The following is a 27,933-nucleotide window of genomic DNA, read 5'->3' as shown; positions in this document are numbered from 1 at the left end:
GAAGGTAGGCCTTGAAATACATCCACAGGTACACCTCCAATTGACTCTTTATTATGTCAATTAGCCTATCAGAAGCTTCTAAAGCCATGACGACATTTTCTGGTATTTTCCCAGCTGTTTAAAAGCACAGTCAATTTAGTGCATGTAAACTTTTGACCTACTGAAATTGTGATACAGTGAAATAATCTGTATGTAAACAAGTGTTGGAAAAATGACTTGTGTCATGCACAAATTAGATGTCCTAACCGACTTGCCAAAACTATAGTTTGTTAATTAACAAGAAATGTGTGGAGTGGTTGAAAAATGATTTTTAAAGACTCCGACTTCAACTGTATTTCTATGGGATTACTTTAATTCTCTGTGTGGTTTAGAAATGAACAAGAATTTTGTAAAGTTTCAGCTCTCAACCAAGTGCATTTTAGATTTGAACACTTGATTGGAATTGGAATTAGATTTTGCAACTTAAATCAAGTGTAAAATGCAGGCTATAGGTAGCCTTCTGCAAAACATACATTTTGACCAAATCTGAAATTAATTTGACAGCTAATTGTCAAATTCGCCTACATTTTTATTTGACATGTAGGCTATATTTTAAGAGTTATGTTTGTCAACACACCATTCCTGACCGTTCCCACTTAATTTAACTTACAATAAAAGGGCATTATCATTTTACCAATTTCACAGTATTATTCCAACTGTGTGTGTGTGTGTGTGTGTGTGTATATATATATATATATATATATATACACACACACACTCCTCCTACTACTATGGCTGACCATGTAAAACAACACATTTCACAGCACCTATCTGGGGTTGTTTTGTGCACCAGAGGCAGCGCTAGACTGCTAGACCACCCTAGGCCACGTTTTCTTTCATTTCTAATGATTCCTTAATTTAATTTAATCCTTATAGAGGCCAGTGTGCAATTCTGTGCCCATTGATTGGCTAATCGTGACTCCCTGTCAAAATAAAAGTTAAACGGGCCTAATAAAATGAAAACTCAGTCTAGGCTGACTGTACTAAATCTTCTTTCGACCACATATTTTGAGTGAAGGGTAATTTTCGTAGAACGTATTTATACATTTAAAAAACGTAAATACATCCCCATGTTTTGGCTTTAACTGGGATAGGATACTTTGAAACAACCACATGACATTGCGCGAACAATTTCAAATAAGACTATCTTTCATGTTCAAAATGTTTCACTGTTGCCCCATATTGGTCGTCCAATTTGAGCGGAACGAAAAGTGAATATCATAATTGAATTAAATCTGGAATGTAGGTCCCCACATCTCCATTATTTGCAATTATCATGGACATATATATTGTTATAAACATAGGCTATAACCACGTGTTAATTTTGGTTTTGTTTGAATAGAGCCGTTATTCTCTAAAAACAGTATCGCTTAAACGTTACAGATTGCGTGATCGAAATGTAAAGCTAATTTCCGATGGGGGCGGCGTTGCAGCGTTTATCGTGGATGCAGTATACGCAAATGTGGGAAGATTGCCTTTGCCAGCTCTAACGCATAATTTCAGCAAAACAAATGTAATCCAGACCCAAATTTGTGCTAACACAAAATAGCATTTTGGCCTCAATCCAATAATTCCACGTTGATAAAAGAGCCTATTCGTCAGCCTAAAAAAATATGAAGGCCCGCTCTGAAACACACCATGTTCAATTAGCCTACACATTGGCCTACAGACATGTTTATTTGTCATTTTTCCCCTAAAGCCAAACTGTTCACTACATTTCACAAATATCGACCCAAATAAAAGTTTCGACTTTCAAAGTCATGTAATTTTGTTCATGTGCAGTCCCATTTGTTTGTCAGCGAGGAGCTTGCGTGGCTGCTGACAGCTATGTCCGTTCATCGATGTGTAGGTCGAGGGAGGACCCCAGATAGAGAGGAGAGCGGCTCCCCGCCTCCCTGAAGACCATGGAGGAGGATTCGTGGAAACAGCGGACGCTGGATAGGTGGTGGTGCCGAGGGTCCTCTGTACAGATATAAGCCCGCTGTGGAATCTAGGTTCGAAACCATACTTTGTGAGTAAAAATATGGCGAGGGAAACATTCTTTGAAGAGTCGAGTAGTTGCCAGCTTCGGCCAACAATTCCAGTCCAACCGCGGTCTGGCGCTTCCATTTCGTTCTAAAAAGGAAAATGAGGGTTTAGAGAACAAAATCAAGCTATAGGTACAATTTATTGGCCATCGTTATCTGCAATTATAACAAGCAGGAGGAAATAGAATTAGATGTTACCCAGAATAGGCCTACTTTACTCACCCAACAGACCTGTTTATTAAATAAACAATGTAGCTACATTAGGGGGAAAATATGTCAAATCTCCTCACAGTTGACAGCCATTTTATGGGTAAATAATAATTATAGCAATTGTGTAATATCAGCACGTCACTTAAATTATTGATACAGAATGCAAGTAATTGATTATGCATGTATTCATGTATTGTCCGTAATTGTGTTACGTGTAATTTCTTCACAACGATATGGGAGGACTTAGCAAAAACGATATGTTTGTAATAACATTTTTGAGTGGCTGAATCTAATAACTAGACCTACTTACATTAATTACAAATTACGGTTTCGATCTGTCTTGCAACTCACCGTCTGTTCTGGTACCAAGTTTTGACCTGAGTGTCGCTGAGGTTGAGCGAAGCTGCCAACTCCATTCTGTCCTGCACACTCAGATATTTCTGCCTTTCGAAGCTGCGCTCGAGCTGGGCCAGCTGGTGATCACTGAAAGCGGTTCGAGCTTTCCGGGGCTTCTTCAGCCGAGACGACGGACTGTCTCTGCTGCTGTCCATGTCACGGTCTCGCGCTAAAATTAATGAACATGTATTTACAATTAGATACATGACCAAAATATAACCAGAATCAAAAGCATATAATTTTGACCTGCACATTTTCCGGTTGGCCTAAAATCATGGTTATGATTGGATAGGGATTTCTTAGGCTATAGGCCTATAACTGCCACATAAAATATATCGGTTGTTTCCATGGTTATTGCACAGTGGATATGTGAAGCGCGAAAACTGTTTTTTATATGGGCAGATCTGATTCTCAGGGAGTACAATAATCCAGTTAATTGATCCACAAGGGATGGAAACCAGTCAACTGACTGGCGCGACTTCACAGGACCGTGGATAAACCCGAAATATAGAGCTGACAAGATCCTCAGGTTACAAATCTGATTATCAGGTAGACAAATTGCAGCCAATCCCCGAACAATTGGATGTATCGGTGGAAGATAAACCTACTAGAGAGAGAGGGAGACAATCTGATATACGAAACACCACTCATCCATGAAATGAAAACCAGTAATCATAGGCATTATTAGGCCCCCTACATTTATATTGGTCAATGTAAGGATGAGATGATGGTTTGACGCACACACTTTCAGGTTGATCACAAATAAGGAACGGTCTATAATATTAAAGTGGCCTATAATAGTCCTAGTTAAATTACATTATTATTATCATATTTATGTTAGCTGCAACCATCGTCAATTAACCACGCTGGATACATTGTTTACGCTTAAAGGCCTTATTGAACAAATCATCATATAGGACTATTTAGATTTTTTCTGTTTGCATTTTCAAAGTAAGTGGCTTTAAAGGCAGTTAAATGGGCGCGCAATTTGATTTTCTCAATATAAATACTAATGTATAGAAAGTAGGCCTACAATTCAAGGGTATTGGGCTATATGCCTAATGTCTTCATAATTGATGAACTAATATGATAGCCTATTTTATTTTAATGAACGTTTTTTTCTTTAATTTATCAGACATTCGGCTATTTATAGGCCTATCATAATTTGAAAATTCTTAAAATAGCCGTCTATATGAGCGATTAACTCACTGTGAACTTGTTTTATGGACTGTCAAGTAATAAAGCTTACCTTTGTATTCATTTTCCGAGGACGAGTTGTGGATTTTATCCATAAAGTCGTCCGCTATTTTGGACTCAAAATGCTCGGAGTCTGGCATGGGATGTTCATGACTCTTGTATGGGGCACATGCTGCAAGTGGTTTGTTACAGTCTGCAAGAATATCCCGAATAAGAAAAGATGATGCGACTGTCCGTGGCTGGGGCAGTTGCCCATGCTGTAGCGAGGACGCCAGTGCAAAATCATGTCTGTGCATTGCATCTTCGACAGACTCCAGTCGCGGGGAGAGGGGAGATGAGCAGCCGCTTTCCAGGACGGACCTCGGGCTTAACTCCAGCGGAGACCGGCATTTTTCGATCGAACTGTCTCCTTTCAAAAAGTGTGGGCTTGCTGGTCTGTGAGACAGCAGAGAGTCAACACCAAAACTCGACCCGTTTGTGGAGACCTCCATGATAAATATGAACAGGGCAACTGGGTAATTTCGTACTTTTAAACTACAATTTGAGACCAAGTCAACTGTCCAGTTGGAAAATCCCGAAACAACTTTGACCAGGCAGTTTGTTTTTATCCACTTTCCGTCATTAGGCCTACGCGTTTTACTGCCGCGTGCCTGTAGAAATATATGTATATGTTCTGAAAACGACACTGTATGCTATTCACCCCCCCCCCCCCAAAAAAAAAATATCCTAGGTTAATAATAGCCTAATTCCTCATGTTTTGTAGAGTAAACTTCCCCTGTAAGGGAAGGACCTCAACCAGTTAGCGAGTTCATTTCAGCACCAGTCTTTAAGTCCATGCAGTCTGCAGTCACGTCCTGCCTTTGAGGAAACCGGGAGACACTGACGACACGAACCAACATGATGGGTTTACTGGTACTGTATATGGTTGATGTTGTGGCCCCAGGCAAACATAAAATAATACACAAAGTCCCCTAGTGACCCTGTTCTCAACTAAAGCACAATTGTCAGCTTTTAAAGGTGTCTCTAACAATGCCCTGAGCCCATTGGCTCAGAGAGGTTTTGGTGATAACTGAGGGGAGGAGGAGTGGGGGAAGGGTGGATTCAACCACTACCACCCTGTTTCATCTCACCCCTCATTACTGTAAATATGATACAGATATTTGGCTTGGGCATCATAAATTATATCTCCTGTACAGATATTTTCCACACTGATTCATAACACCTTTACCAACGCTGGCAATAGTCCTCTGGTAACCTAGATGTAGCTTTTCCTTGGTAATCCATGTCTAACCGGGTTGTTTATTTTTTCACTTCTTGCCACTGCAGAAATATGTATTTCAATGTGTACATATTCATATTTGTTGAATTGGAATGTTAGGTGTAGGTATAATGGGGGGGGGGGGGGGGGGGGCGTGAATGTCAGTTCTTCCCAGTCTGATATTTAAGGAGATGTAGCAGATGAGGATCTATGAAACTCACTCCTTAGCCTGCAGTTGCGCAACAGGTTAGAATGCTTCAAGAGGCCTGTCATGTGTATTTGTGAGGCAGAGGTCCTGAGTTTCTCATCTTGGTATGAGCTAGCTCGGGAGAAAGCGGTATGGCTTAGCAAGCAGCGTGACGCCCTTTATAATATTGCTTTGACTTGGATCTGCAGTTGTGCTCAGCTCATCTACTAGGGTTGCTGTGGAGCGAGTTTGGGAGTGTCAGCTATATGTACTGAACAAAAATAAATACGCAACATGTAAAGTGTTGGTTTCATAAGATGAAATAACACAATGCCACAGATGTCTCAAGTTTTGAAGAGTGTGCAATTGGCATGCTGACTGCAGGAATGTCCACCAGAGCTGTTGCCAGAGAATGTAATGTTAACTTTTCTACCATAACCCGTTTTACATTGTTTTAGAGAATATGGCTATTACTTCCAACCAGCCTCAAAACTGCAGACCACATGTAACCACGCCAGCCCAGGACCTCCACACCCGGCTTCTTCACCTGCGGGATCATCTGAGACCAGCCAGCCGGACAGCTGATGAAACTGAGGCGTATGTCTGTCTGTAATAGTCCTTTTTGTGTGGGAAACCAATTCTGATAAACTCATTTTGATTCCCAGGTGAGTGGGCCTATGCCCTCCCAGGCCCACTCATGGCTGCGCCACTGCCCAGTCATTAAATCTATAGATGAGGGCCTATTTAATTTTCAAATGACTGATTTCCTTACATGTACAGTAAATCAGTAAAATCGATGATATTGTTGCATGTTGCTTTTTTGTTCAGTATACATATAGTGTTGTACCATATGTATAGGTTGTGGTTTTCCTTATATTATGCGAATTAACATAGAAAACATATTCTTTTCTATGTAGGCAAACAAACAGAAAATAGAATATATGAATTTATTGAAATAAATGACCCTAAATCAGTCTGGCTTTTCCATTAAATGTTTTATACTTGGAACACAACCCGAGAAAAAGATTTATAGCCAAGCTATGACCTAATAACAAACAGTGAAAAGTGAAGCAATATTAGCATATTTGAATAACTTAAAATATTTTTCCTTTATTTTTCCTGGAACACATATTCATAGCATTGGAGTGTTTTGTACTTTACCTTCTCGCTGAGTTAAAGAGTAGTGTAGTCTACAAACATTATATTACAAATCCTTGTGGTGGTAACAGTGTAAGTCCGGCCGGAAGTACAATATCTGTTTTTTTGCCAACAAACTCAAAGTACAATCTGTAATTGAGGAGTTGTAGAAATCAGTAAAATCCCATGATAATAATATTGTCAGTATGCGTTATATATATATATATATATATTAGGTTGATTGCATCTGAGAGCAATTTGATTAAGGCTGGTTGGAAAATAAGACTTTGCCCCCCTACTCCCTACCCCAACAGTTACTACATAGACTCTTCTCTATGTATGTTTTAGCCCACAGTGTAGGTTCCCTGGCCCAGCTGTCCTGTCCGTGCCACGGAGTCTGAGAAGTGTGCATTGAAGGCCTTCTTTCTAGCATATGGATCCCGGAAGGTGTCCAGAGCTGGGCCAACCTGCAGGTAAGAGACGAACAGTGATGGTGAGTTTGGCTTGTAAATAGATATGACAGGGTTAGTTTGACCAGTTTTATATAGAGATATGTTATGGTGAGTTTGACTTGGCCCAGTCTTATATGGCAATGTTTTATATAGAGATATGTAGGAAACTCTTGTGTATATACAGATATGACTCTGAGCTCTTTGATCAATCCATCCTGCCAGATAGGGCTCAACACTGGAAACAAAATGAAAGGGACCTGCCATGTGGATTAACTCCAATGTTTGAGTACCACTGAAAGATTTGATGGAGAGTTTGAGGAGTACATCTAATGCATCTCCACTGGCTCTTCTCACTCTTTCTTCCAGGCATTTAGATTTCTGTGTATGGATTGTGGAAGAGTACTGTATAAAATACATTTAGAATTTGGAATAAAAGTTGTTCTCAGATATGGACTGCCAGTTAATCCTGCAAGTACACACTTTTTTCTTACATTTGACATGTTGCAAATTGCTTGTAAGATGCTTCAAATACAGAGAAAACAGCTCCTATCAGTTCCCTTATCAAATCTACAAGCAAGAAAAAAGTACAGTAACTTTTTGCCTGTGTCATTTGTTTATTTAAATATTTACTTATTTATTATGTTGTCTTTGTTTGGTATGAAACCATGTATCCTGTGGAACCATAGTATCTTATTGAAACGGGGGAGAAAAAACAAGCGATTCAACAAAGATAGAATTGAGAGAAGCAAAAGAAAAAAATGACAACACAAACAAACAAATTATGAGCAGATGAAACACGGAGCATGCCGGAAAAGTCAGGGATGCAAATGTCGAACTCGGAGCAATCAGAAATTCTACTCGACAGAAAATACTGAGGATTGTTTAGTATTTTATAAGGTTAACATTCGCCTTTCACCGTCAGCTGTCAGACAAGAAAGACTTTAGTGGTACGCGTGCCGCCAAAATAAACCTTAAATCGCCTCATTAAAGCTGACAGGCATAGAAAGCAGACCTCGCCACCAGGCAGCACGCCACCCCATTTTGTGTGTGTAATTTGCACCAAAAACATATATGCAGGAATGGGAAAAGATTGTGAAAGTAAAGTTAGGTGGGGAAGCCTGTGTGTGTGTGTGCGCGTGGATCGTTAGCGTGGCAGGAGGCTGATTCCCCCATAATTGGAAGCAGTGGCCATTGTCAATGGAGTATTTTTATTGCCTCACTGACAGGTCGAGCCGTCACAATGATAGCCCACTTGTCAGTGTAAAACACCACTAAAAACACATCACTTTTGATTTAATTGGAGGCCTCTGCTAGCCATGAAGTAGGTGAGTGAGGGGGATCACTGAGGGTGTGTGGGTCTACGTGTGCCTGTGTGTTGTAAATGAAGGTGAGGAAATCTTAAATTTGACTATAAACATCCCCTAAGGCAGTCTATTCTTTATTCTGCTCCCCTTCCCTATTTTGCCTTCCATTCCTCACTGATTCCCTATGGACTGTGTGTAGAAATGCCTTCAGGAGACCAGGATACACCTCTCTCACTCACTCACACAGGCACGCACGGTAATAGAACAACTACAATAATACTGGTTAGGTTGTCTAGGCTGGAGTGTTGGTGACCCTGTAGCTGTGCTGTGGTGTTACTCTACTGGGCTTTTACCTGCTGGAAGCGGGGAAGCTTCCACAGCGGGGTGGACTCGGGCATCGGCCGACTCTTCCTCAACAGAGTTGTCCGTGTCTCCTGGATGCGGCCCAGTTTAGGCTGCAAGGATAGCCACGGCAGAAGAGATAGACATACATAGAACATATAAATATTATTCTACCACCACTACAAGTACGACTTACTACTATTGCTGGTAATAGCTTCTCCAAAACAGGTTCTAAAAAAATATATATAAAAATATAACCCCTTCCTTGTGTACCAGTCTTCAGGATTCAGAGTGCATATGAGTTGGGCTCAATTCAGTTTTAAATAAAGTAAATGAAGGAAGTAAATAGACATTCAATTCTTGAATGGAAAAATGCTCATTAGGAAGCAATATGCAATTTCAGAATCCACCCCATTAATTAAAAACGGAATTGACCCAAACCCTGGAGAACACTGCTCCTGGCTACCTTTAAACCAGCCTCCTCTCCTTTCCTCTCCACTCGTCCCCAAATCTCACCAAGTTGAGCTGCCTCTCCTCCAGGGCTCTCTCCTTGGCCTGCTGCTCCTCTAACCAGCGCTGGGCGTACTTGTGCTCCAGCAGCTCACAGATGGGAGTGGATGGCCTGAGACGACAAAACACAGGATTGACATTGACCTGACTGACTGTCCTAGTGGACCACTAGAAGAGGGCCGTCTTTCTCTGAGGCAGCTGAAAAATGTGAATGTGGCTGCATCTGAAATTGCTTCCTACCAACTTGGCACAAACTGGTTGAATCAACATTGTTTCAACGTCATTTGTCAGCGTATTGTGACATGGAATTTACATGGAAAACACATTGGGTTTCAAAAAAGTAATCAGTGAAAACTGTTGTTTTGAGGGTAAAATTTCAACCACAGTATTATGTCATCAAGGTAACCAAATATCAACAAAGACAAATCTTGTATAAAGTGTTTAATTTGTACCTTTAAAACATCAGATCTTCAACGTTATATCCACTATGAGGAAAAAAACAGGCTGTTCAGTACCTCCTACTGGAAAATTAATCTATCTACAGTTACCCTTTGGTTTCCCATCAAGGATTTGAACCAAGCCCAGCTTAGTCAGTGACAGATATCATAGCTATCACCAATGTGCTATGGTGAGAACGATTGTTGAGAATGGATCTCGAATAAAAAAGGGAAATAGATTCATTGTTGCTATCGAAGTCACGCCAGAGGGTAGGTTTAACAAAGCAAATTAAATATGCCCATACTTTATCACTCATATACTGTATAATCAATTATGCTATTTAGGCCTATATAGCATTTACAAAGTCAACAGCTGTTGTTTCAATTCAATCCAGAATATTAAAAAAATAGACAATACAATAGGCCTAGGGTTTCAAGCTCCAGTTGATTTCAAATGTAATAACATGTAGTGATATTGAATTATGTGTTTAGTTGTCAACGCAACCTAATATAAACATTTCAAGGAGATTCATCTTCTGTGTGGATTGTTTCATCTGTGTCACTGATTAGTCTCGCTTTAATTCCAGTATTTTTCTTTATTCCAAATTAATAAATACAATAAATAGCCTATTAATTATGTGTTGGATTCACGTCTCCAACTCGACCAAAAATAAAAGTTAAAGAATGGGCTGAGATGTAAATATCTCCTTTAAATATTAATATTTAGTTCCATTGTCAACCAAACACAATTGGATATTACTTTTGTAGTACAGTAAATAGCCTAAAGTTAAGGCGATCTTTTTTGGAATATTAGTACATAAATATATATCTTTTTTTACCCCCTTTTTCTCCCCAATTTCGAACTTGTCTCATCACTGCAACTCCCCAAAGGGCTCGGGAGGCGAAGGTCGAGTCATGCGTCCTCCGAAACATTACTCGACAAAACTGCGCTTCTTAATAACACCCGCCTGCTTAAACCGGAAGCCAGCCGCTCCAATGTGCAGGAGGAAACACCTGACTACCGAGGTCAGCCTACAAGCGCCCGGCCCACCACAAGGATTCGCTAGAGCACAATGAGTCAAGTAAAGCCCCCCTGGCCAAACCCTCCCCTAACCCAGACGACGCTGGGCCAATTGTGCATCACCCTATGGGACTCCCGATCACGGCCGGTAGTGATACCTTCTGGGATTGAACCCGGGTCATAAGTGACGCCGCTGGTACTGCGATGTAGTGACGCCTCTAGCACTGCGATGCAGTGCCTTAGGTGGCTGCGCCACTTGGGAGGTCCAAGTTAAGGCTTACAAACTAATGTAATATTCAACCTTAAAATGAGTAACACATCCACAGCCACATTTTGAGGCTACTGTAACTATACACAGATGCATCTTGCCCATAGGGGGCACAAGAGCCCTCTGATTTTTCCTGTACATTTTTATTTTATTTACTAAACTTCATTTTTAATCCCAGGTTTTTCATAATTATTTATAAAAATATCTGTCGGTTGTATTTTGTGGAGGGGGCACACTGACTGGACAAGGCAGAGAGTTGAAGGTGCAGAGAGTTGAAGGGGTTGAGGTCAGTGCTCTGTGAAGGCCAGTCAAGTTTTTCCACACAGATCTCGATGAACCATTTCTGTATGGATCCTACTTTGTGCAGGGGACATTATCATGCTGAACAGGAAGGCACCTTCCCCAAACTGTTGACACAAAGTTGGAAACAGACGGTTTTTACGCGCTACGTGCTTCAGCACTCGGTGGTCCCGTTCTGTAAGCTTGTGTGGCCTACCACTACGCAGCTGTGCCATTGTTGCTCCTAGACGTTTCCACATCACAATAACAGCACTTACAGTTGACCCGGGCAGCTCTAGCAGGGCAGAAATTTGACCAACTGACTTGTTGGAAAGGTGGCATCCTATGACGGTGCTACATTGAAAGTAGCTGAGCTCTTCAGTAAGGCCATTCTACTGCCAATCTACTGATTTTATACACCTGTCAGCAACGGGTGTGCCTGAAATAGCCAAATTCACTAATTTGAAGGGGTGTCCACACACTATATAACCTCAGCAACAAAAAAAACATCCCTTTTTCAGGATCCTGTCTTTCAAAGATAATTCGTAAAAATCCAAATAACTTCACAGATCTTCATTGTAAAGGGTTTAAACACTGTTTCCCATGCTTGTTCAATGAACCATAAACAATTAATGAACATGCACCTGTGGAACGGTCTTTAAGACACCAACAGCTTAAAGACGGTAGGCAATTATGGTCATAGTTATGAAAACTTAGGACACTAAAGAGGCCTTTCTACTGACTCTGAAAAACACAAACATTAAGATGCCCATGGTCCCTACTCATCTGCGTGAACGTGCCTTAGGCATGCTGCAAGGAGGCATGAGGACTGCAGATGTGGCCAGGGCAATCAATTGCAATGTCCGTACTGTGAGACGCCTAAAACAGGGCTACAGGGAGACAGGACGGACAGCTGATCATCCTCGCAGTGGCAGACCACGTGTAACAACACCTGCACAGGATCTGTACATCCGAACATCACACCTGCGGGACAGGTACAGGATGGCAACAACAACTGCCCGAGTTACACCAGGAATGCACAATCCCCGCATTAGTGCTCAGACTGTCCGCAATAGGCTTAGAGAGGCTGGACTGAGGGCTTGTAGGCCTGTTGTAAGGCAGGTCCTCACTAGACATCACCTGCAACAACGTCGCCTATGGGCACAAACCCACCGTCGCTGGACCAGACAGGACTGGCAAAAGTGCTCTTCACTGACGAGTCGCGGTTTTGTCTCACCAGGGGTGATGGTCGGATTCACGTTTATCGTCGAAGGAATGAGCGTTACAAAGGCCTGTACTCTGGAGCGGGATCGATTTGAAGGTGGATGGTCCGTCATGGTCTGGGGCGGTGTGTCACAGCATCATCGGACGGAGCTTGTTGTCATTCCAGGCAATCTCAATGCTATGCGTTACAGGGAAGACATCCTCCTTCCTCATGTGGTACCCTTCCTGCAGGTTCATCCTGACATGACCCTCCAGCATGACAATTCCACCAGCCATACTGCTCGTTTTGTGTGTGATTTCCTGCAAGACAGGAATGTTCTGCCATGGCCAGCAAAGAGCCTGGATCTCAATCCCATTGAGCACGTCTGAGACCTGTTGGATCGGAGGGTAAGGGCTAGGGCCATTCCCCCCCCCCAGAAATGTCCGGGAACTTGCAGGTGCCTTGGTGGAAGAGTGGGGTAACATCTCAAGGCAAGAACTGTCAAATCTGGTGCAGTCCATGAGGAGGAGATGCACTGCAGTACTTAAGTATCTGGTGTGGCCACCAGCTGCATGACTGTTACTTTTGATTTTTGACCCCCCATTTGTTCAGGGACACATTATTCCAATTCTGTTAGTCACATGTCTGTGGAACTTGTTCAGTTTATGCCTCAGTTGTTGAATCTCGTTATGTTCATACAAATATTTACAGCTGTTAAGTTTGCTGAAAATAAACGCATTTGACAGTGATAGGACCTTTCTTTTTTGGTTGAGTTTATACAAAAGTATCTCCCAACCACAATTAGCTACCAAGCCATTTCAAGCTATCAAAGTTAGAGTAGCTTGTCTAACAATCTTTGCTGGCATACCTGCTGGCAAGGTTGCTAGATTTTAGAAAAGCAAGCAATTATTAAATGTAAATATTTTACTGAGTTACAGTTCCTATAAGGAAATCAGTCAATTTAAATAAATTCATTAGGGCCTGATCTATGAATTTCACGTGACTGGGAATGCAGATATGCATCTGTTGGTCACAGATACTTTTTTTTTTAAAGGTAGGGGTGTGGATCAGAAAACCAGTCAGTGTCACATCTCCATTGCATGTTGATTGTTGCCTGTGGAATGTTGTCCCACTCCTCTTCAATGGCTGTGCGAAGTTGCTGGATATAGGCTGTAACTGGAACAAGCTGTCGTACGTGTCAATCCAGAGCATCCCAAACATGCTCAATGTGTGACATGTCTGGTGAGTATGCAGGCCATGAAACTGGGACATTTTCAGCGTCCAGGAATTGTGTACAGACCCTTATGACATTGGGCCGTGTATTATCATGCTGAAACACGAGGTGATGGCACGACAATGGACCTCAGGATCTCGTGAAGGTATCTCTGTGCATTCAAATTGCCATTGATAAAATGCAATTGTGTTCATTCTTCGTAGCTTATGCCTGCCCATACATAACCCCACCGCCACCATAGGGCACTCTGTGTACAACATTGACATCAGCAAACCACTCGCCCACCCAACGCCATGCACGTGGTCTGCAGTTGTGAGGCCAGTTGCACATACAGCCAAATTCTCTAAAACAACATTGGAGGCAGCTTATGGCAGAGAAATGAACAGTCAATTATCTGGCAATAGCTCTGGTGAACATTCCTGCAGTCAGCATTCCAACTGCGCGCTCCCTTAAAACCTAAGACATCTGTGGCATTGTGGTGTGTGACAAAACTGCACCTTTTAGAGTGGCCTTTTATTGTTCCAAACACAAAGTGCACCTGTGTAATGATCATGCTGTTTAATCAGCTTCTTGATATGCCACACCTGTCAGGTGGATGGTTTATCTTGGCAAGGAGACATGCTCTCTAACAGGGATGTAAACAAATTTGTGCACAACTTTTTGGGCATATGGAACATTTCTGGGATCTTTTATTTCAGCTCATGAAACATGGGACCAACACTTTACATGTTACATTTTATTTTTCTTCAGTATAGTTAATATACAGAGTTAGGGATTAACAGATTACAAAAAAATGCAACTGTAATCTGTTTATCAGCAAAATATTGTAATCAGATTACAGATACTTAAAAAAAAACTTGATGATTACTTATAGGATTACTTTTAAAGCGGCAATCTGCAGTCGAAAAAATAACAAAGTGGCTTTTCCATCTGTGGTTCGGTAAACATCTGAGGGATGGGGCTGGTGAATTTTAGATAAATAAGCTTTTTGTGCTTATGGAACATTTCTGGGATCTTTTATTTCAGCTCATGAAACGTGACTAAACACTTTACAAGTTGCCTTTTATATATTTTTTTCATAGTAAATATAAAGCCATAATATGCACCTGCATTGACATGTTATGATTCTGTGTTGTAATTTGGATGTAATATCCTAGACATGTTAGTGCAGTATATTGAGATGTGTAATTTTTACAGTCAAAATGACACCCTCATTAAAATTACAATTGAACAGGTAAATAAGTATGCTTAGATAAAAATAATATAATAATAATAAAATAAACAATTATACAATGATTATGGTTCTAGATTGTTTGTAGAATTCCCTCCACCCTCACGTACATCATGCCCCCCTCTAAGACCATACATTTATTCTGATGTAATAATATAAAGCATGCATGTTCAAGACACAGCAGCATTCATAGGTTGTCGCAGACATAGCTGCAGGAAGTAGGGGTGCTGAGGGGGCTGCAGCATTCCCTGGCCCCCTCCACCCATAAAATGTGTAAACTTGCCCATTATTACTCCTATATTTGCAGAGAAAAACTTAGCAAAAACTCTTCAGCAAGCCCCCCCCCACCTTTGTTTTTCCATTGGAATTTTGTTGTGCTTTTAGATGGTTGAATGCATACTGAAAACAGATTGGAAATCCTACTTTTGGCCGTCTTTTTGAGTGGGTGAATATAGGTTGGAATCTCATTGATCAACCAAATACCAAATATTATCCAATAATTGATGTTGAAATAATCTGATGTGCACAGTGGGTATTCTCTAAATAGTGCACTACTTTTGACCATGCCCAAATGGGTGCCATATGGGACGCAGAACCTGTTACCAGTACAGGATCCAAGGAACTCTCCCACCATTATCTCGCTCTGTGATGTGTGCAATACGGAGGTAATATGAGTGATTGGGAAGTCTCAATTAACGCCTGCCTTGGCACTGGTAACCTGCAGGCCCCTCCCCTCCAGCTCCATCCACCGTGGTGACTTTTATTGCTTCGTTAGTGTGCGCCACATGCCCCTGCACTCATCCCCTCTCCACGAGGCCCTAATAAAGTTGGACACGGGTGCTACAGGAGCCCCGCTACAAGCAGCCTGGTCTGGGGAAGAGGAGAGAGTATTGGTCCCTGCCCGTCCTGTCTGCCTGGATCTGAGCATTCCTCTTTTCTATCATGGCGGAAATAAGACCACCTAGAACGGAGTGTAAGCATTCCTTCTCCAATTTCACAAGTGTGAGTAAAGAGTCATTCACAAGTGTAGAGTGACTGTTATAGGATGTTATGTCCTCCTTCAGAATACATAGCTCTAGGACTGTGTGTGTTATCATCAGCATCAGTGTGTTGTCATATGCATGGGGGAAGGGGGGCTTCAGTAGTAGGATCCTAACTCATGCACACTAGAGGCATTTGGTGGATAGGGTGTGGGGCCAAACAAGTCCCCAGGGAACCATGATTTTATCTGTCATGGTTCCCCCCTCCCTCCCCATGACCCTGCCTCAGCCCCCTCACACAGGCCCAAGCATCAAGATATAAGAAGATAAACCTTCCCCTGACACCAAGAGGGGAAAAAGAGATAGGGATGGGGAAATACTCTGAGAAGGAGAGAAACTGCACACAAGGGCGTTAGCCAAATAATCCTGCTCCATTTTACGGATCCAGTGCCCCCACAAGGAGGGAGAAGATAAAGACAACTTTCATGGAACCTATGCCCATTTGCCTCATCGTAACAATCCCTGCATTTGAGGGTTTTCACGATACCAGTATTGCAACACTCAGAAGTATTATGGCTAGGAAACAACATGAAGCTGACATCGGCCAGGATTCATTCAAAGGCCCGTTGCAGCGCTGCGCACTGCACTACCAGCGATGTACCTATTAAAGATAATTTCCCTGACATTCGCAGAGATCACATTCATGATAAATGCTTGATGTCAGCCAATCGTAAATTACCTTTAAAAGTGAAGGGCACATGCACTTGAACTGAATGCCAGCCTTATTTGTTGAGCAAAAGAGTGCTAATGTTCCAAACACACAGCCTTCTGTTGTCATCCAGAGTCACATTTGTGTATTTCCGGAGGACCATAGAGTTTAGTCTGCTTCGAGTTTTATTTTTTGCCATGGAAAATTGAGTTTTGTGGTATCAACGTATACTGGTATTGTGACAATCCTACTACATTTAGGATGTGATGTGAGATCCCCTGGCACATGATGGTGGAGGCAAAGATCTCGATGAATAGATTTTCTTTATCACATAATACTTAAACCACTCCATGCTCTCCCACTCCTTTCCATTCCCAGCCTCCGCTCTCAGCCAGTAGCTATCGTCTTGTGAGAGCCAGCAGGATCAGACAATAGGAATTAACACGTCCACTTCCATAATGTCTTTCATAAACCAATTCAAAATATCAAAATGTACAGTGAAAGAATGTGTGTGGATGATGGGCTTTATATTTCTATAATTTGTCTCCAGACCCATGTCAGCATTGAGTGTGAGTTTATTTTTACAGGGACAGTGCACATTAATCAACGCTTCAGTAAAAGTGCCGGTTTTAGCCAGCCGGCTAATTTTCAACTGCAGCCCTGGGCTGGTTATTGAAAACAATTACAATATAGACAATCATTGAGCAGTGAGCACACACAGAGCAACATAGGACAAGCAAGACATAGCAACATAGAACAAAAAGCAACATTGCAATGCTTTTCAAAGTACTGACTAAATACTGACTGAATGCTTCATTGTACTGACTGTGAATGCTTCATAGCAGGAATGTAGTGCTGCTGAAGTGTGGAGGAGCGGCGCTCCCTCATTTTTTCAATTTGAGAATACATGGACCTGGTAAATATTTCTGAAATTAATTCTGATAGATTCTCAAATTATATTTAATTACCACTAAAATTCCATGAAAATTATAGAATGACCAACTAAATAAATATGTAGGCTACAGCAGCCTATAGGAAGGTAAATGGTGGTTTCTTCCCTGTCTTCTCTCTCTGGCGGATAAATAATCGTAACATTTAAAACTATATAAATAAGACTCATATATATAAAAAAGTAGTAACAAAGACTAATAGAAACAAATGTGCATCAATACATTACCCATCCCCCAACACTGTCAACCAAGAGTCAAGACTAAACCAATTCACCTTGGTGGTGTGCAGACTGGTTTTATATTATTCTTAACGATTTCGCACAAACCAGAAGAAAATGTTACAATATGTCTGTGAAACTATATTGTAGCAGGCTCAAGGGTGCGGGGTTTCCACGTCACCAAGTTCAATAACCAAACACGCACAGGGAGCACAACTAGAATGCAAATGGGGGAATTTATTAGGGATATTTGCACACGAGGGGATCCAGCAACCAGTTCACGTTCATCGTGCAGATAATTCTCCCGCTTCTCACACTCTCCATAACACGTGTTTCCCTCTGTCCAGCCCGCTTCCTCTTTCATCCCGAGCGTTTAAAGATCCACCGGCTTGCCTCGTAGGGGCAGGAAGACCATATAAGGCTCGGGGGTGGAGCCAGCAGGCTGCACCCCCGAGCATTTTATCCCCCCCAGCTCCCTAGAGCATCCCTCCTGGAGAGGGTATCCGCATTTCCATGGGCTGCACCTGATCTGTGGACGACAGAGAAATCAAAGGGCTATATAAGGATAGGAACCAGCGAGTGATCCGGGCGTTACTGTCCTTATTCCGTGACATCCAAACCAGTGGTTTGAGTCTCCAGCACCCACTTGATCACAAGACATTCTTTCTCCATAGTGGAATATCTTTGTTCCTCGGCAACAGCTTCCGACTAATGTATACAACTGGGTGTTCCTCACCTTCTTGTAGCTGTTATAGGATGGGCACCCACCCCTGTTTCAGACACATCGGTCTGTACCACCAGTGGTCCGGCGTCACCAGCACGGGTCCAGAACACAGGGCTCCCTTTAGGCCCTGGAAGGCTTTCCCAGTCTCCTCTGTCCACGTCACCTGGGTGGGCAGACAGCTCCTGGTCAGATCTGTCAGGGGGCTGGCTAGGGAGGGGGATAAAACTGGTAGTAACTAGTCAACCCCATAAACGTGCGTACCTGCTTCTTGGTGAGGGCGTGTGGCCAGTCCCGAATCGCCTCCACTTTCTTCACCTGGGTTTTTACACATCCCCTCCCGAGTACCCCAGGTACTCAGCCTCCCGCCCCCTGTATGGCCTGCAATACCACGCTCACCTGGTTTAGATGGGTCTCCCACCCGCTCCCATGGATTACAATATCGAGGTAGGCCGCCGCTTACTCGCGATGGGGACGGAGAACCCAGTCCATCAACGTCTGGAAAGTGGGCGGGGCCCATGCAACCCAAAGGGCAGCTTCCTGTTGTGGGACAGCCCATCAGGGGTGGCAAAAGCAGTTTTCTCCCTAACCTCGGGAGCTAAGGGCGCCTGTCAATAACCGTTCGCCAGGTCGAGCGTGCTGATAAATCAGGCGGTCCCTAGCCGTTCTATTAGTTAATTAAGTTGGGGAATGGTGTTCCACTAGCTGATCCTCTTTCTGCTGGTTAGTTTGGCTTGCATCCTCTTTAGCTTAGAATGGGAGAGAGTGTAGAAATTGATCTATGACCACTTTCTCGATGGGCGTGATCGTCAGTGGTTCAGCAGTTAGCCAGCCAGTTAGCCAGGGGGGGGGGGGCTGTGACATCATACACCCAATCATAAAATCTTTGCGCCCTGCTAATCAGGGTGAACCATACCGCCGCAGGATTTACTTTTCCAGCCCCTCGATATGCGTCGCCTGGTCAGCAGTCAGATCCTGATAGATATTTTGTGCCGTGCTTGACAGGAAGGGTGATAGCAGGCTGGCCCATTGCTCATGGGGCCATTTCTCCCTAGCCTCCGTCCTCTCGAAGGCTTGGAGCTAAGCCTCGATGTTTCAGTCAGTTTCAGTTTCAGTATAAACATACTGGGTTTTGGGACGAGGCATTGCTGCACCTGCATGGGCAGCTGTCAGCTGGCTGAGTTCAGCCAAGAGCAGTCTGCTGATGCTGTTCCTCCAGCAGCACCCAATGCATAGCTTGTTGCGTTATGTTCGCCTCCACCAGATGTTACACCAATGCTTCCATTATGCTCTGTGTCTGTTTAGTTATTGAGCTTGGTTTGCTATGCCCGTATTCTCCACCACATGTAGTAGGGTCAAGTGTGTGGGGTTTCCACAAGTTCAATAACCAAACACGGGTAATCGTACAGATAATTCACACGCTCCATAACACGCATTTCCCTCTCGGTCCTCTCCCTCTTTGTGCAGTCCGCTTCCTCTTTTATCCCAAAGCACTCAATGGCTTAATTATCCACCAGCTTGCCTCGTTGGGGCAGGAAGTCCATATAAGGCTTGGGGGTGGAGCCAGCAGGCTGCACGATATCTATCTTCAATCACCACTCCCCTCACCTCTCCTTGCTATCTGCAAAAATATATTCACATTATTATGGATGATTTGTGGTTTATTTAGTAGCATTTTGTAGTGTGACTGATTTTACTAATTGCATTAGTACTGTACAAAGTTAGAGGTGCGCTATTTGATAGATTCTCCCACTCCCCGTAGCCCTCAGGCTTCCAGTGGGGGGACCTGAGGTCAACCTACCTCCGCCCCCCTCCCCATCTCATACTTCTGAGTGGGAGACGTTACCAGGCAGTAGCCTGCCTAGCTCACAAACTAGAATCAGGGCGCCCACTCCGACAAGATTTATTGACCCACAGTCCCACACGGTGACATGACGTGCAAATGAGCGATAGAAAACCGATCATGCAAATGTCAGCATTCTGACTTTTTTTGTGCGGGAGCCTTTGGCAGATTCCCATGTCGCCTATACCTAAATCCGCCACTGCATCGGAGGCTTGACCACTTTGAGTGGGCCAAATCAGTAGAACTCCCCCTCTTGTGTATCAGAACCCAGAATGATATGTGATCACATGGTGAAGGGCGCTCAAATTGCTTAAAATAGCTCTCATCATCAAGATCTGTTGCCTACGCCTAATAGTCCTACTCATCACTTATTATTATTACAAATAGAAGATTCTCTCTTCTCAAATATGGTGCCGTTTAGCAAACATAGATAAAAGCTGAATCGATCTCTCGCAAGGTCATATAATTGTTCATTTGTATTTTACATAACAGAACCGAAAATAATAGCATATACTGTCAATGTAACACCAAAAACACCACATTTCTTATCTGAAGAGTAAAAATGTTTTTCTCAAACTCAACAACGCGCGCACCAGGAGGCAGGAAAGGCTTATAGTTTGTTAACACCATCTGCTTTAATTCTCTCACGAAACAGTAATTCAAGAAGATCTAAATGCATATTCCCATGTAACTGATTGAGATTAAATGACTGCCATTCAGTTTGGACATTTGACCGGTAAAACATGAAGTATCATTTACTATTTTGAAATTAGGTAGGCCTATGCCTAACTTGGTGTTTCAGTGTATTAATATCATTTTTTCTTGAGACAATACGTGTGGGCATAAGCAGACGTTGCAATTGGAGGATGGATGTTATGCATAGCCCTATTCTACATCTGTCGGTACAAAACTTTGAATTAGAAATGATGACGTCCTAAAAAATCAATTGCGCTACACCACTGCTTCATAGTACTGACTGAATTCTTCATAGTACTGACCGTGAATGCTTCATAGTACTGACTGTGAATGCTTCATAGTACTGACTGTGAATCCTTCATATTGACTGAATGCTTCATAGTACTAACTGTGAATGCTTCATAGTACTTATTGTGAATGCTTCATAGGTCTGACTGAGTGTTTCGTAGTACTGACTGTGAATGCTTCATAGTACTGACTGTGAATGCTTCATAGTACTGACTGTGAATGCTTCATAGTACTGACTGTGAATGCTTCATAGTACTGACTGTGAATGCTTAATAGTACTGACTGTGAATGCTTCATAGGTCTGACTGAGTGTTTCGTAGTACTGACTCTGAATGCTTCGTAGTACTGCCTGAATGCTTCATAGTACTGACTGTGAATGCTTCATAGGTCTGACTGAGTGTTTCGTAGTACTGACTGTGAATGCTTCGTAGTACTGACTGTGAATGCTTCGTAGTACTGACTGTGAATGCTTCATAGTACTGACTGTGAATCCTTCATATTGACTGAATGCTTCATAGTACTGACTGAATGCTTCATAGTACTTATTGTGAATGTAATATGTGGAAACGTATGTTTTTGGTTTCACATTGATTGTGAGAATTAAGCCATACGTTTCTAGACTGGTAAAACTGAAAGGTTTCTTTACATTCTGAAAACAGAAATGACAAGTTTGCCTGTTCTGGGAGGGTTTATTTTTAGGTTGCTGGGAGGTTCTGAGAATTTTTACTCTGGTCGCTTAATTTTTTTTTATGCTACGCAGAATGGAAATTATAGGTTATTTGCAGTGGTGGACAAAGTACTAAATTTTCAAACTTGAGTAAAAGTAAAGTCACCTTAATAGGAAATTACTTACAGTTGAAATTGGAAGTTCAGTCATTAAAACTCGTTTTTCAACCACTCCACAAATGTCTTATTAACAAACTATAGTTTTGGCAAGTCTGTTAGGACATCTACTTTGTGCATGACAAGTAATTTATCCAACAATTGTTTAGACAGATTATTTCACTTATAATTCACTGTATCACAATTCCAGAGGTTCAGAAGTTTACACTAAGTTGAATTAAACGGCTTGGAAAATTGCAGAAAATGATGACATGGCTTTAGAAGCTTCTGATAGGCTAATTGAAATCATTTGAGTCAATTGGAGGTGTACCTGTGGATGTATTTCAAGGCCTACCTTCAAACTCAGTGCCTCTTTGCTTGACATCATGGGAAAATCAAAAGAAATCGGCCAAGACCTCCGATAAAAATGGTGGACCTCCACAAATCTGGTTCATCCTTGGGAACAATTTCCAAAGGCCTGAAGGTACCACGTTCATCTGTATAAACAATAGTACGCAGGTATAAACATCATGGGACCACGCAGCCATCATACCCCTCAGGAAGGAGATGCATTCTGCCACTGCTCCAAAACCGCCATAAAAAAAGCCAGACTGCACATGGGGATGAAGATCGTACTTTTTGGAGAAATGTCCTCTAGTCTGATGAAACAAAAGTAGAACTGTTTGGCCATAATGACCATTATGTTTGAAGGAAAAAGAGGGAGGCTTGCAAGCCGAAGAACACCATCCCAACCGTGAAGCATGGGGGTGGCAGCATCATGTTGTGGTGCACTTCACAAAATAGATGGCATCATGTGGGAAGGAAAATGATAAGCATATATTGAAGCAACATCAAGACATCAGTCAGGAAGTTAAAGCTTGGTCGCAAATGGGTCTTCCAAATGGACAATGACCCCAAGCATACTTCCAAGGTCGTGGCAAAATGGCATAAGGACAACAAAGTCAAGGTATTGGAGTGGCCATCATAAAGCCCTGACCTCAATCCTATAGAAAATTTGTGGGCAGAACTGAAAAACCGTGTGCGACAAGGAGGCCTACAAACCTGACTCAGTTACACCAGCTCTGTCAGAAGGAATGGGCCAAAATTCACCCAACTTATTGTGGGAAGCTTGTGGAAGGCTACCCGAAATGTTTGACCCAAGTTAAACAATATAAAGGCAATGCTACCAAATACTAATTGAGTGTATGTAAACTTCTAACCCACTGGGAATATGATGAAAGAAATACAAGCTGAGATAAATCATTCTCTCTACTATTATTCTGACATTTCACATTCTTAAAATAAAGTGGTGATCCTAACTGACCTAAGACAGGGAATTTCTACTCGGATTAAATGTCAGGAATTGTCAAACTGAGTTTAAATAGTTTTGGCTAAGGTGTACGTAAACTTCCGACTTCAACTGTATGTAGGACTTGCATCCTTGGCACAATAAAGTTATTATATTCTACTCTATCCATAGGCTTCATTAATACCATTCAGACTTGAAGTTGATACAACAACTATAAGGTTGAGGTTCATAGATTGGTATGAATATTGGTTTTTAAGGTCCATACACAGATTGGCTACATACTGTAGCTAGCTACACATCCATAGGCATTCAGTTATTTTTATCTTCCACTACACAATAAGCAAGTAAATGGTTAGCTATGTTACTTCAGCTGCATTGCAAGGCAAGCTTACATAATTGTACATTCAATTTGCAGTAAATGCTTTAGCTAGCTTGTACATTTTTTGCTTGACTCGTTATGACGTTATAAGACTTATATTTGCTTCCGCCGTCGTGTTTTGTCAGCCATCTTTGCTGAAGAAAGTCACCAAGGACGGGTGGCTCGCATCAAATTTGTCAATGGAACCACTCAATATGATTGGTCATATAAAAACCTTGGGTCCCAAATGCATAATGAGTGCTCTAATTCCCCCTTGTGGTGGTCTGGAGCAATGAAGCTGTAAGCTCGCAACTTTTAAAGGTGGAACCACTGCATGTATTCACCCACTTTGCTATGAAGCCCCTAAATAAGATCTGGTGCAACCAATTACCTTCAGAAGTCACATAATTAGTTAAATAAAGTCTACCTATGTGCAATCTAAGTGTCACATGATCTGTCACATGATCTCAGTGTATATATACACCTGTTCTGAAAGGCCCCAGAGTCTGCAACACCACTAAGCAAGGGGCATCACCAAGCAAGCGGCACCATGAAGACCAAGGAGCTCTCCAAACAGGTCAGGGACAAAGTTGTGGAGAAGTACAGATCAGGGTTGGGTTATAAAAAAATATCCGAAACTTTGAACATCCCACGAAGCACGGTTTCCACGCGAGTAGAACACGGTGTGCATTTCGTTGTTTGCCGCACGTTCCGATTAAAACAGAGAAAATAACACAGAAATGGTTTGAAATGAATGACATAAGTAAAACCACCCTATTTTGTGCTTGGAAGTGACATTTTTGTACAAATAGGATTAGCTTAGCACTAGATGCTACAGCTAACAAAGGGAAAACAGCATTTTATTTTTCCTGTGTCACGTTAATTCCTCTGCCTTGCTTGGTGATGCCCCTTGCTTAGTGGTGTTGCAGACTCTGGGGCCTTTCAGAACAGGTGTATATATACACTGAGATCATGTGACAGATCATGTGACACTTAGATTGCACATAGGTAGACTTTATTTAACTAATTATGTTTGTAATTTCAGGATTTCAGCTTTATGCGATCAGTGACCCCCTGGTGGTCAAGAATCGTCAGTACATTTCTTGGAAAAAGAATTAGGTGACACTCAATCAATTGATTGGATATTGGATATTGGATTGGATATTGATGTCTCATTCAATTTAACTAACAAGTGAAATTGCCAGATTTACCTTTTCAGGTGGATATTTTAAATAATATCCAAATTGATTGGTTTTCTACAATGTGACATTCCTGTCGTACTTTGCAGCTTCCAGGAAACCTACCAGGGTAAACTAGAGGGGGACCGCAACGGTGATCACCAACCGGACATACACTGCCCATCCTTGTGGTGGACTGCTATGCTTTCAGAGAGCCTACCAAGTTCAACCACCAGAGGGGGACTGCAACGATGATCTACAAACAGGATATCACGTGGTCATTATTTTAATGTTGATTTGTAACTTGGAGGATGATCACAAGATACAAACCACCGGGGGGGGGGGGACTGTCATGACGTGGCCCTTTCTGGGTATAGATCATGGCTTCTCACTCTCTCCTACACCCAGGTTCTGTTATCTCAGGTCATAAATTCCTGGCAGGCACTCTCTCACCCTTTTCATGCAGTATGGAGAGAGAGAGAGTTTCACAGTAAAACAAAGGAACTCCTGCCAAATTCTACTACATTCCAGAATTTGAGAATGGAACAATATCCATATTTTGGAGAATGTGTAAACAGTCAGTGGAGAAGCCAGCTACGACCCGGTCCGTTTTGTTTCATGTTTGTGACCTCATGAAATACAATACAGCCACATTACCCTAACTCTGTTTATACAGGTGCCTCCGTTGTATAAAATGAATGAAACTATTTGTGAAATTATGTAATCATTTAAAAGTTTAACTAAGTCATTCCCCCCCCCCCCCCCCCCCCGTGAGCACAGACATGATCAGGCATCATAGAACTGCCTTTTCAACTGTTATGAATAAAATCCCCTCCTGAGGAAATCCTCTTTAGACCAAGAATACCTCGGTGTCAGCTGAGGTGGCACAGGTTTGAGTACCAAGACTGAGCAAACCCACAGCGTGAGTTGTGATTGCGAATAGTTTAGACCACGCGTACTTTGGTGGAAACTGAGGTGGCACAGGTTTGAGTACCAGGACTAAGCAAACCCACAGCGTGAGCTGTGATTGTGAATAGTTATTGAATTCCTAACCATACCACATAAATATTCTGCGGTTGGTGTTTTTTGTAATGATTTAAGTGACCATTGTGCTGTTGTTAGAAATACTAAGGTTCGTAAGACAAACCCATGTTTTATTCGTAAGAGAAATTTGAAGTGTTTTAATGAGCAGGCTTTCATGATTTGTTTTTATGATGGTTTTGTCCAAATAGTAAACAAACATGCCCCATTCTGCAGGTTCAGGGTTAAAGGGCGGGATAATTCATGTTTTTCTTCTGAGCTGTTTTGTATTATTCGCAACCATAATCTAGCCTAGGCTAAAGTAAGGAAATCATGATCTGATGCTGATTGGCTTATTTTTAGGCAGTTACGAAACAAGTGTCCTTTTCTTCTCAGGAAGGCCAAGTCTGAATATTTTATGTCTGTTACCACTGATAACCTGAATGACCCTAGAAAGTTTTGGAAGGCTATGTCTGGTAACAGTAATGTTAATGAATTACCGTCATGTGTTTTGAAGGATTCTTGCTGTATATGACAAAACTGAAATGCTGAATTGTTTCAATGAGCACTTTGTATCATCTGGTAGGCTGTTTGATTCAGTGTTCTCTGTCTCTGTACAACCCTGTGTGGATGAACCAGTGAGAGCTGGTCAAACTTTTAGCTTTTTGCCATTCTCAGTGCAGGTGGTACATAAAGCCCTGAAATCCTTAGATCAGAGAAAGCCTGCAGGTCCTGATCTTTTGGATCCCTGCTTTTTAAATCTGGCAGCTGATTTCATAGCTGAACCACTTACATATATGTTCAATCTAACCCTGGAATGTAATGAAATTCCAAAGATCTGGAAATCAGCATTTGTCCTACCACTTTTAAAAGGGGGAGATCCAACTCTTTTAAATAATTATAGTCAATCTTAAAGCTGTCACCCCTGGTGAAAATACTTGACACCCTTGTGAGTGAACAGCTAAAAGAGTTTATTTATTAACTCTATTTTATCAATGTACCAATCAGGCTTCAGGAAGAAGCATAGCACAATTACAGCAGCCATGAAGGTTTTAAATGATATCACTGAAGCCCTTGACAAAAAACAGCACTGTGTCTCACTTTTTATTGATCTCGCTAAGGCTTTTGATACAGTTGATCATGCTATACTAAGGCAGAGATTGTTGAGTGTAGGTCTTTCAGAGCATGCAGTTGCATGGTTTGCTAACTATCTGCCTGATAGAACTCCGTGCACTCAATTTGAGTGTCTGTTAAATTGTCAGTCTTTAATGGTGTGCCCCTCTGTACTTGGTCCTCTCTTATTCACTATTTAAATAAATGATTTAGATACAAAATGTGCAACTTCATTTTTATGCTGATTGATAGTTATTTACTGTTGTGCCTTGTCTCTTACAAAAGCTTTCCAGAACTTGCAAACTGCTTTTTAAACTGTTCAACATACCTTGTGTCAATTGAAGCTTATCCTCAATACTGACAAAACTAAACTATTGGTGTTTTCTAAAGCAAGAAATAGACCTCTGAACCTTTCACCTTTCACCTACCTACTACCTGTCAGGGCAAGGAGATTGAGGTTGTAACATATAAATATCTTGGAATTTTAATTGATGATGGCCTCTCTTAAATTGCATATTCAACAACTTACAAAAAAATTGAAGCTGAAATTGGGATTTTATTTTAGGAATAAGGTTTTTCTTTTGAAGCCAGAAGGAGGCTAGTATCAGCTACATTTATGCCTTTATTAGACTATGGGGATATTTTATATATGAATGCTTCCGCTCCGTGTTTGAGATCAATTGACACCCTTTACTATGGCACTTTGAGATTTGTTTATAACTGCAAAACCCTTACGCACCACTGCACTTTGTATACCAGGGTTGGCTGGCCTTCTCTAGTCACTCGTAGGCTCAGTCACTGGTATACTTTTATTTACAAAGCCATTTTGGGTTTACTACCTTTTTATTTGGGCATTTCTATTGTTCAGAAATGTGGTGGGTACTCTCTTTGTTCGCTGGACCTTTTCCTGCTAACTGTTCCAAATGTCCAAACTGGATTTGGTAAAACGGCTTTTATGTACTCTGCGCCATCGTCTTGGAACGCCTTACAAAATA

The 27,933-nt window shown here is 41.9% G+C and overlaps 2 protein-coding genes across 2 annotated transcripts in view; both read right to left on the bottom strand.

Annotated features, from left to right (window-relative positions):
• Window positions 1-251: 251 nt before the first annotated feature.
• On the bottom strand, window positions 252-4,878 carry barhl1a (BarH-like homeobox 1a). Its single transcript, XM_020476016.2, has 3 exons — window positions 3,922-4,878; window positions 2,628-2,841; window positions 252-2,154 (listed from the first exon to the last, which is right to left on the bottom strand). The coding sequence occupies exons 1-3, from the start codon at window positions 4,358-4,360 to the stop codon at window positions 1,875-1,877; spliced, it is 933 nt and encodes a 310-aa protein (XP_020331605.1). The 5' UTR covers window positions 4,361-4,878; the 3' UTR covers window positions 252-1,874.
• Window positions 4,879-6,290: 1,412 nt separating this feature from the next.
• Window positions 6,291-27,933, bottom strand: part of cfap77 (cilia and flagella associated protein 77) — a 72,028-nt gene continuing 50,385 nt past the window's right edge. Inside the window, exons 5-7 of the mRNA XM_031807510.1 lie at window positions 9,066-9,171; window positions 8,561-8,662; window positions 6,291-6,918 (exon numbers count right to left, since the gene is read on the bottom strand). Of these exons, the coding sequence (XP_031663370.1) occupies window positions 6,796-6,918; window positions 8,561-8,662; window positions 9,066-9,171 (331 nt within the window). The 3' untranslated portion in view covers window positions 6,291-6,795. The remainder of the gene's footprint in view (window positions 6,919-8,560; window positions 8,663-9,065; window positions 9,172-27,933) is intronic.

The sequence above is a fragment of the Oncorhynchus kisutch genome, linkage group LG3 (genome assembly GCF_002021735.2).
Source record: "Oncorhynchus kisutch isolate 150728-3 linkage group LG3, Okis_V2, whole genome shotgun sequence".
NCBI lineage: Eukaryota > Metazoa > Chordata > Actinopteri > Salmoniformes > Salmonidae > Oncorhynchus > Oncorhynchus kisutch.
The sequence above is the reverse complement of the archived record's forward strand: the minus strand, read 5'-3'. Positions and strand labels throughout refer to the sequence as shown.